The sequence below is a fragment of the Epinephelus moara genome, chromosome 18, assembly GCF_006386435.1.
Source record: "Epinephelus moara isolate mb chromosome 18, YSFRI_EMoa_1.0, whole genome shotgun sequence".
Classification (NCBI taxonomy): domain Eukaryota; kingdom Metazoa; phylum Chordata; class Actinopteri; order Perciformes; family Serranidae; genus Epinephelus; species Epinephelus moara.
Genome location: NC_065523.1, coordinates 3,872,217 through 3,883,052, shown reverse-complemented (window position 1 = coordinate 3,883,052; position 10,836 = coordinate 3,872,217). Strand labels below are relative to the sequence as shown.

The following is a 10,836-nucleotide window of genomic DNA, read 5'->3' as shown; positions in this document are numbered from 1 at the left end:
ACCGCCCTGCAGATTTACTACTGGTTCTGCAACGTAGGGAGTTTTTTTAAACTCTGAAATTGTATCCGCCCATCTAAACACAAAATCAGGGAGAAAGTCATTAGTCTTTAGTTAAGCAAAGCGTCTAAAGACTGACTTGTCAGTCTAACCTTAGTAGTCTCTAATCCACATAGCATGATGCCTGAACATAGGACTTTCACATTAGAATGTCCGTTCTGCCTTAGATGAGGCTTGAACTCACAACTTCTGAGACTGAAGTCTGTCTTCTATCTCACTGAGCTAATTGGCAAATGACAGTTCATGTGTGGCTTCACAAATTGACTCAGCCAAGCATCAGGGTGCCAGACAGTAGCCATCCATGCCATGGAAAAGCAAATTTCAAAGTGAAAGTTCCAAAGCTGTAGCACATATGGTTGATTTGTTATGAATTTTCAAAGTTTTGAAATTTAGAGGCTTGCTGTAGCGCCACCATCAGGACTATTGTTTTGTGTTTCCAGTTGAGGACATCTGGCATGGGACTGGACCTTTATGAAAAGTTTGGGTAGATTTCTCATATGGAAATGTTGCATGAGCTGAGGCTTGAACTCACAATCTTCAACACCAAGAATCATCCTCTATCTCACTGTGCTAACTGGCAAACGAAAATGTCACATGTAGCTTCACAAATTGACTAAGCCAGTCACCTGTGTGCAAGACAGCAGCTGTTAGTGTGTAAAGGCAGATTTCAAACAGCTGTCAAAAATTCAGTTATTAAGACAAAAATCCGAAAATACACGAATTGCATCTAGACAGCATGGAGATGTCGGTAATTTGTTTTTAACAATGATTTATTGGCTCCATAAGTGAAAAACTGATGTTTAAAAATGCCATTTTTGCATTGACTCCAATTGTTCACATTAGAGCGAAATTCAAAATGCTGTAAAAAATTCAGTTTTTGAGATAAAATTCTGATATTTTCCAAACACCATCTACCATGACTCCAAAATGTTATCTTTTTTTAATGAACACTGAAAATGTATTTAGCAAGAATTTGCAAGTATATGTTTACAATANGGCCTGTTTTTGCAGCTGAGGCAATCTGGCATGGGACTGGACCTTTGTGCAAAGTTTGTTGATTTTTCGCGCATGGGCAGTAGGATTTCCTCGGAAGAAGAAGAAAGAAGAAGAAGAAGAAGAACATGCAGGATAACAATAGGGTCCACTGAGCTTAAGACATTGTTTATGTAAAAATAGCAGTCTGCTGTTATACATTTTTGCATGTCCCAAAAACATTTCAATTTAGGAAGATTCAATGTGCCACACAACTGAAACCTGACCATATACAGCTGGTATATGTAATTCTATAAACTTTAACTGTTATCCCCCTCTATATCGGTTAATATCAGAGATAATCATCATCTACAATAAGAAAGATGTCATTCAAAGATCTGAACCTTCTTTGAGGATTTTACCTGTGTAGAAGATGTGGTCAAAACGATTCTGCAGAAGTACCTTGGTCTCCTCTGGTCCACCACGAACAACCGCAAAGCAGTCCTGCGGCAATGAGAGTTTCATCTTACTTTAAGTGTCAGATTCAGTGTTCCAAGTTCAACCTTACCACATACCCTATTTCTATATCAGTATTAGAGGTGGAAGAAATAATTGATTTTCAGATGCATCGCCATGTGGATGTGGACAATTCCGCATCGATCCGCAAATGTCAGTAATGGATTATCTAAATATTTGTTCAAAACATGATGTTAAAAGAATGAAAAATGAAGAACCCGGACAGTCTTCAGCATTGACACACTAGAGTTAAATTATACAGGGATGCAAACAGGTATATGGTCAAAAAAGAGAGAGCTTGTCGAAGTGAAATTCTGAATATTAAAATAAACTAACACTAATTTGGAAGAATACTGTGTATTCCAAAACAGAATAAATCCACTGAGCAACAGTGTTTCCCCTATATGCAACTAGCAGCGGTGGTGCTCCGCTGCTGAAATATGACCGCTGCTGCTGATTTATTTTAAGTTTTTTTTTTGCTCTTTAGAAATTAGCCTACCGTTAAATTATTTGGTGCTATGGACGCTTCATATCCAGGTCAATTCACACACTTGTGAGTAAAGCAAATAAGAGGAGAGGACAGGGCTCTGTCTTATGTCTTCATAAACTAAAGTTATATTATTTTGAGCGACAGACGCTACATATAATAACATAACAATATGCTATTTATCGCGTTATACGGTTAAACGTTTCACCTTATAACGTGATGACTTATATTGTTTACACGACGGCATGTCATTTCTGTCTCTACATGGTCGCCTTTACAATCCTCTTCTGCTCTCTGTATCACGCACGGCGGAGTTCGGCCCTGATGCACACACACACACACACAGACAAATAGCCTGCATAACATTTATTATCAGTTATACATGAATTTCATACTATTTCAGTTAAAATATGCAAAAACTGGACACTACGCCGACATAAATATCTCACAAGGGGTTGGCATGAGGAACTATATATGGATACAATCCAACTGCCACCCCGTGGTTTAAAAGCTCGGGTATAGAAGGATTTTGACTTCTATTAAGTTTAAGTAAAAACGAACCTGTACATGAGCAACACTGTATGCATTAAATTTAACGGCCCATTTAATTATGGGTTAGTACAAATACAGTGCACTGTGTTTTAAAAGCAGCAAGTAGTCACACATGGCTGAATGGTTATTTATTGACTCTTTCTAGGTATAAATCACATTTACACAAATATTATCAAGGAGTTTGGATTGTTAAAGAATTGGTAGGTTTAAGATACAAAAACACGAAAACACATTTTCACTCCCAACTCATCAAAAACACTGATGTTTGGTCAATGGCCCTACACATCATAATATTATGCACTAGGTACCCCTCCTGCATCAGTTTTGGATGCACAGGAACGGTGTATCAGTTGACAGGTAACATACATTGCATTTTTTCAAAATAAACTTAGAACGTAGGACTTTGTTTTTAGGTTTACTTCCTCAGGTTTAGGCAAAAAGGTTTGGTTATATCAAGAAAAAACATTATGCTTGGGGTAAAATAAGTACCTTTGTTACTGCATCACATGACATATGTCACTAGCATAGCATGCTACACTTTTAAGTATACTAAGTTGTTATGAAAGGTCCAGTGTGTAGAAGCATCAGCAGAAATGGCAGAGAATACTCTTGGTAATGTTTTCCTAAGTGCATAATCAACTGAAAATAAAAATCATAGCGTTTTCTTTAGCTCAGAGGGAGCCATTAATATCTACATGCGAAGCAGGTTTTCTTCCACCAAATCCACTATAATGTTTCTACAGTAGTCCAGAACTCTAGACTCGATTGACTTTTGGTTTTACATGAGACATGAACAGCAGGCTACTGGGTGAAAGTCCAGTGTGCTTGACCCATCCACCTCCCCTCCCTCCAACCTATGTGGACTTTATTGCTCTTTATACTATGGTAGTTGGCCAGAGTGTCAAAAAATGCCACAGACTGAAGCGTCTCATACCGCCGCTAAAGGGTGCCTTAGTTGCGTTGGTGTTTGACGCCAAGGGTCACTGGTCAAGCGTAGGTATTTGACGACTTGTGAGTGAGGCTGGGTTGGAAAAAAACTCAAAGTTGCTTTACCTGAGACAAATATTTGGGGATGAGCTCTGCTATCAGACTGTCTGTGGCGGCACTGACCTCTGAAGGCTTGATGACTGCACAGTTTCCTAGGTAGAGACACCAACATCATCCAGTCAGTAAAGACAGTAGTGATCATCTTGACAGAAGTTACATTACATGTTTCAAAGAAGGTTTAATGCTGTTTTCAGCCCACATTTAGATCCTCAGCCCTCTGATGTCACTTTCTGATAAAGGCAACATTTACTAATGGTGCTAATAGTGATGGTGAGTCAGTCTTATCAAGGCACTGGCTGAATCCAAATGTCTGGACTTAACCACACTTGCAGACTCGTGGACTTTGCGGGCACATTCATCCACAAGGGGCCTCAAGCAGACTTCCTGCAGACTTCCAGAGAGTCCGCTTGGGGTGCAGACTTCAGCAGGCTGTGCAGTAAAATAGAAAAAAAAATGGCTGCAAAAGAAGGTCTTTTAATGTAAGTAAATACCCACTTTATTGAGTTATAGTCATGTCCTTATTTACAAACATTTCTGTTTTTGAGCACCTGTAGCCTATACGTTATATAGAGATGTATTAATAGCCTACATTTTTGTTCAATCACAAAAAAGGCTATACATGGGATTTATATTTTGTCATCTGCAGGAACAGAGTAGGTACTGTTAATCAACTTATATGGCATATATGAATATGACAGCTGCGATAGTTGAATGTTTCCATGGCAACAAGTAAAACAGTCTTGAGGGCTGTCTTTCAGCCGCTCACAGTCTCTACCCTTGCAGACTTTACATGATGATGGTAAATACATCACACAGCATACAACTGAAGTCCACAAGGGCTCAGTCTGCAAGTCCAGAGGGTCGACATTTGAATTCAGCCGCTGACATCTGACACGAGTCAGCTGTACAAGACAACCTTTATCATACAAGAGGCAGCCAAGTTCACATTCCATGGCTTTTATATTTGCTTAACATTTGGAATCTAGGTTTGAGCAGACAACATGTGAAAACAATGCAGGTTAGCAGGAACCCCTTCAACTTTATCCAACTGGACTTCCCACATACCTTTTCCCATTGTATTTCTGTGAAAAAAAGAACTGACCAGCAAACTTTGTGGCACTTTAACATAAGGCTGTACCAGTAAATATTTTTATGTTAACTATGGACCACATGACTACTTAATGTGAAAGGGATGGCTTGTAGTGATGAGACCATAAAGAGTTAGCACCAACTCTCCAGTTCTCTTCAGCTTTACAGAGCTGTGTTTTGATTTTACAGCCGGCAACACCGCTGTTCTGGTTTACTTTCACCGCTCTAATCAACCTTGTTTCTTCCAGCAGCAGCAGCACACAGGTATTTTCAGTGATTAAGCCACTGTACACAACCTGCTCAGCACCAAACAACAGAACTGATTATTCTACTGGAAGCAAGTTTTTGTCCATCTTGTTTTTTAGTTTTGTTTGGGTCTTAATGTTCTCTGCTCATTTGCTGTTTGTGGCAGAAGGCATACTGATGTTTACCAGAGCTTTTGCTGAAAGAAAAAAAGGCTGCTGATACTACAGTCAATACAAGACCATGTTGATGAGAGGTGAGCTTGCTAGCTGGAAAAGCAGAACAATGAGCTAAATGAGGCTACAACGCTCATGGGGCTGAAGGGTACTGCAGAGATGGTCATTATTCTCTGTGGGTTCCATATTAAAGTGACCCCTTTGAGAGTACACATTGTTACGTTATTTACTGTAACATAGAAAAAATATTGGTGCAGCTTTAAGTCAGTATGAGGTGTATTTTGGTGATATGGGTGTGGACGATACCTGCAGCAATGGCTGCAACCAAAGGTGAAACAAGGAGCTGCAGGGGATAGTTCCACGGCCCAATGATTAACACGACTCCTAATGGTTCCCTTCGTACAAAACAGTCATCTAGCTTTGTGGCCTGAAAATTCAAAGACACAGATCATTTATTATATCCATTATATATATATAAACAATATCATATTAAAAAAATCCCCCTCTCACCCCTTCCCCATGGGGGGTGGTGATGGTGTGTCTTGTCCCCTCACTCTCTCTTTATATATATATATCTATCCATAAATACATACACACACACACACACACACACACACACACACACACAGAACCACACACACACACACACACACAAGTAATCACGAGGAGTACTCATGCTTTAGAAAAAGATTTGTTTCTGGGATTCTGGGGGGAGACAGATGCCATCAGGTTGCATTGTGGAAAATGAAGGATCCAACACTTTGGAAGTTTGACTCTTACTGAAGACTAAAAGTCAGGGTACCTTTCTTTTTTAATCTGTCCCTTGCAAGTCCCTCCGCTTCATGGCAGCACAATACCTGTTGAACAGTAGCTTAAATTTTGTTCTTGCCAACTCCAGTGACTTCACTTGACAGACTGCTGCAGTGATGTAGAAGTGTAATTCAGGGGGACAGTACACTGTGGCATCACATTTGAGCCACTGTGTGTGTGGTCAAAAGCAAGATACACCTTCCAGCCTTTTGATTTACTCTTTAAATTTGTAAATTGAAACTCTGGATATGGGTCACACAAAATAATATGAAAATAGTTTCACGTACAAGTCATATTTAAACATTTCTTCACTAAAGGATCATTCATTTTTTTTCTGAAAAAACAAACAGATTATGGTAAACAATAATTAAAATTCCATTGACCCCTCCAATGTAAAAAAAAACAAAAAACAAAAAAACATGTATGCACCACACAGTTGTGACAAATCATTGTTAAACGTACCAGGTTTTTGCCGACATACTCTGGCTGCATCCAGCTTGTGAAGTTGGTGATGGCATAGTGCAGCTCATTGATCACTATATCTACCTCAGATATGATGGCCTCAAATTTGGGCTGAAGTGCAAGAACAATGAAAACAAATGGTTAGTGCTTAATATATTGTAGCAGACACACAAATTATATGCTGTGCCTCAAACACCCTGCATGTCTGCATGCAACCATGCATGTACCTAAAATGTACAAATTTTATAAAAAATAATGAGTTGTAAGTTTTTTCAATTCAAAGTCACAAAATCATAATTGGAGAAAAAAAAAACAATTGTACAGCATCATAAAATGAGGAGGCTAAATAAACGTGGTAGAATAGTAGGAGAAGGGGTGAAAGGACTTTGGAAAGGAAAGTTTTACCTTTCGCTTTTGGAAAGTTTTGTTACAGGCCTCGTGAAATGTTTAATTTCACCATCATCATGGCTGCTAGGGCCAGACAAAACCTCTTGATCAGCATCAGGGTGTGAGGCATTTGCATGTGAGAGCATATTCATGTGTTGTGCATGTGTGTGTACTGTCTGTGTCTGTGACACATGAGCACAGTCTTGTACCTTCGCAAGGTCTTTGTGCAGGGCATCTAAAATCTGTTCCTCATTATCTTTGATCATGGACATAAGCTTGGTAAGCTGAGTTTGACGAAACTGCTCTGGTATTGTGACACCTGAACGAAACGCTGACCGCAACCTGTCCACAACCTGGCTCTGGGTGCCCATCTTTCACCTGGAAAACACACACACACGCACACATGCAAACGCACACACGCACGCACGCACGCACACACACACACACACACACACACACACACACACACACACACACACACACACACACACAACACAACACAACACAACACAACAAATCTCAGCTTTCATGTAATTTGCAATAAGAAAGGAAACCACCACATTTGATAAGCTGTAACAGGCAAATGCTTTTTTTGTTTTTACCTGGAATAATAATTCAATAATATTTCTTCTTCTTTTCTTTTCTTCTTTTTTTTTTTTTTTTTAATTCAATAATATTTCAATTCCAGTAACTTAAAACTTCTCAGAACTTAAACATTTTCAGAACTTCCATGCTGTTTTTTTTTTTTTAATTTTTTTTATAGCTGTGCCTATGTGGCTTACAGGCAAACAACAATAAATTAAATTAAATTAAAGCTGACGCAGCAGTTTATTTCTGTGAAAGTCAGACACCACACGCAGGAGTGAGATGGCATATCTTTCACAGAGTGTGAGCGCTGGAATGACCCATTTCACATTTTGCGCCACTTCCTCTTTCGACTATAGGGCGCTGGAAAATGCACTAATGATACATCATGTTATTGTTTTTGAGACATCAAAACTTGACACCATGCCACGGCCACATGCTTCAACGTTGACTAATTCTTTTATTAACTTTTGATCACAAAGTTGTCTCCATGGTACGCATTAGTTATAAAGTCAATCGGATTATGTCTGCAGGAGTTTGTTAAAATGCGAAGCGTGCAAAATACTTGGAAATTCAAAATGTCCTGTTAAGTTTGGCCTATGGGTCCAAAAAGCTTTTTTGTGCGTCAGGGTGCGATACATGTGTGTATCAAATTCCGTGCATGTCGGTGAAACATGCAGTGGAGGCTTCTCTTTAAAGGGTGTGGCCAAGCCATTTTGCCCACCCACTGACGAAACTCATATCATGTGTCCAGGCCTAGACTCTTAAGGAGTATCTTAAGTTTCAGGCAGATTGAACGAAGTACACATAAGTTACTGCCAATTGCGGTAAAATGTCTACTTTCGCCGCGCCACCATGGCTATGTGCTTCAATGGAAACTAACAGTTTCCACAATAAAGTATCATCAAGGTCTTAAGTGTATTATAGGCTTGTGCCGGTTTGAAAATTTTCCAACCGGTTTGATTTAAAGCCAAATATCTAACCGAACCGATATATCGAATTATATACCTAATTTTACCACTGGGGGTTGCATTTGAGCTATTTTTCCCAATAAAAGCCTATTATAGCTCTTAAACCGGACCGAACTGGTTAAACCGGAAATCGGCACAAGCCTAGTGTATTATTCCCAATTTTGAAACAAATCTGGTTGATTTTGTAGCTGTACATCAAAGTCTCAACCTACACTAGTTCTGTTTAAGCACTTATAGCTCTCCTCCTTTTTACGACTTTCTTGCTAATCTCTTAGCTGTTGTTTGCATCGGAGCGTGCCTATGTTCCCACAGCCCTATGTTCCCACAGTCCTGTGTTCCCACAGCCCTATGTTCCCACAGCTCTATGTTCCCACATTTCCTTTTTCATAAATTTGTATCAGATTTTATCCCCTTTTCTCCCAATTTGGTAGCCAATTACACCCAACCTATTACCCCCCCTAACCCTAACCCTTGTGGGAGGATAGGGCTTAAATTGAAGGGAAAAGTAGGAACACAAGACCTAATTTTGAAAATGTCCTAGAAATGTGGGAACATAGGGTTTAATTTTGAGAAAAATCTTAGAAATATGGGAACTGTGGGAACATAGGGCCTAATTTTAAGAAAAATCTTTGAAATGTGGGAACATTGGACTGTGGGAACATAGGGCCTAATTTTAAGAAAAATCTTTGAAATGTGGGAACATAGGGCTGTGGGAACATAGGGCCTCATTTTCAGTGAAAAAAAAATTCTTAGAAATGTGGGAACATAGGACTGTGGGACCATTGGGCTGTGGGAACATAGGGCTGACCCTGTACGCACGCTATTAACCTTGTCAGCTACATTAGCTTAACAGTTAGCGATGGCTTCTCCTTCTGCTCTTTCTTGCTCGGTGTGCCAAATGTTCAGTTATGCCTCTGCCTCCTTTAGCGACAGTGGTAATTGTAACAAGTGTAGTTTATTTGCTGCGCTGGAGGTGAGGCTCAGTGAATTAGAAGCACGGCTCCGCACCATGGAAAATCACTCGGTAGCTGCGGTAGTTAGCCAGCCCCCTGTAGCCGGTGCAGAGCCACATAGCATAGCCTCTGCTAGTGGACCTCCGTGCAACTGGGAGGCTGGGTAACTGTCCGGGAGAAGCGTAGCTCCAAGCCGAAGTCCACGGTTCACCACCAGCCTGTTCATGTTTCTAACCGCTTTTCCCCAATCAGCGGCCACCCGCTGAGGAGAAAACTCTGATCATTGGCAGCTCTTTTCTGAGAAACATGAAGTTAGCGACACCAGCGGCCATTGTCAAATGTATCCCTGGGGCCAGAGCGGGCGAGCTGGCTAAAGCTAAACAGAGATTTAGTAAGATTGTTATTCACGTCGACGGCAATGACACCCGGTTACGCCAATCGGAGGTCACTGCCAATCGGAGGTCACTAAAATTAATGTTGCCTCGGTGTGTGAATACACAAAAACTATGTCGGACTGTAGTTTTCTCTGGACCCCTCCCAAATCTGACCACTGATGACATGTTTAGCCGCATGTCATCATTTAATCACTGGCTGTCCGGGTGGTGTCCAGCAAACAATGTGGGTTTCGTTAAAGCTATAGTGCCTAACTTCTACATGTCCGTAAATGTCCATTTCACCCAAGCCACTACTACAGGAGATGCAACATGGCGGAGAACCCAAAGAAGCGGCCGAGACATGGTTCAGAAGTGGATCCTACCACAAAGAAAAAGCCTGCACATTCGGCTGAAGGTCTATTTGCAAAGAAGGAAAGTGACCGACGGAGAAGGCAAACAAGGATTTGTATTGGCGTCCCTTTTCCTCGGTGGAGAGCCCTGAAGGAAGAAATTGGAATGAGGGCAGACACGGATGTTGCCTTGCTGCTGTTGGATAAGTAAGTGACTTGGTTTATAATTATATTATGAGTAGTATGTGTTGCTGTTACATGTACTGGACCTAGTACTTTATTATTTTCTTGGAAATGGTGCTATGAACGTAATGTAATATTAGCAGCCTGGTGTTCGCCACGTTGTGTTGCGTTGTGTACACAGTGTGAGTCGAGTGTTACTCTGTGTACACGGTGTGTGGTGAGTGTTACTCTGTGTACCACCTAAATTATCTAAATATAAAATTAAAGAAAGAGGAGTTGTGCAAAACAACCTCATAAAATATAAAAAACTTCTTCTGTGACAGAAAGACAAAACAGGAGAATTAAATGCGGACTGTTAAATATCAGGTCTCTAACATCTAAAGCTGTGTTAGTAAACGAATTAATATCAGATAATCATATTGACTTACTCAGCCTCACTGGAACCTGGCTGTGTCAAGATGAATATGTTAGTCTAAATGAATCCACTCCTCCCAGTCATAATAATACCCACATTCCTCGAGGCAGCGGCCGAGGAGGGGGAGTTGCAGCCATTTTTAACTCTAGTCTGTTAATCAGCCCTAAACCTAAACTAGATTATAATTCATTTGAAAGCCTCGTTCTT

General features: G+C 40.4%; 1 protein-coding gene and 1 long non-coding RNA gene across 3 annotated transcripts in view; one reads left to right on the top strand and one right to left on the bottom strand.

Annotated features, from left to right (window-relative positions):
- LOC126405397 (uncharacterized) overlaps nucleotides 1–10,836 on the top strand; it is a 44,074-nt gene that overhangs the window by 1,444 nt on the left and 31,794 nt on the right. The window contains exon 2 of the long non-coding RNA XR_007571572.1: nucleotides 9,990–10,238. This is a non-coding gene — a long non-coding RNA (uncharacterized LOC126405397). The remainder of the gene's footprint in view (nucleotides 1–9,989; nucleotides 10,239–10,836) is intronic.
- The window catches only part of aldh3b1 (aldehyde dehydrogenase 3 family, member B1), a 51,140-nt gene that overhangs the window by 15,688 nt on the left and 24,616 nt on the right, over nucleotides 1–10,836 (bottom strand). For both annotated transcript variants that reach the window (XM_050069116.1, XM_050069117.1), the window contains exons 2-6: nucleotides 7,008–7,176; nucleotides 6,412–6,522; nucleotides 5,446–5,566; nucleotides 3,638–3,723; nucleotides 1,452–1,533 (exon numbers count right to left, since the gene is read on the bottom strand). In XM_050069116.1, the coding sequence (XP_049925073.1) occupies nucleotides 1,452–1,533; nucleotides 3,638–3,723; nucleotides 5,446–5,566; nucleotides 6,412–6,522; nucleotides 7,008–7,169 (562 nt within the window). In that variant the 5' untranslated portion in view covers nucleotides 7,170–7,176. The remainder of the gene's footprint in view (nucleotides 1–1,451; nucleotides 1,534–3,637; nucleotides 3,724–5,445; nucleotides 5,567–6,411; nucleotides 6,523–7,007; nucleotides 7,177–10,836) is intronic.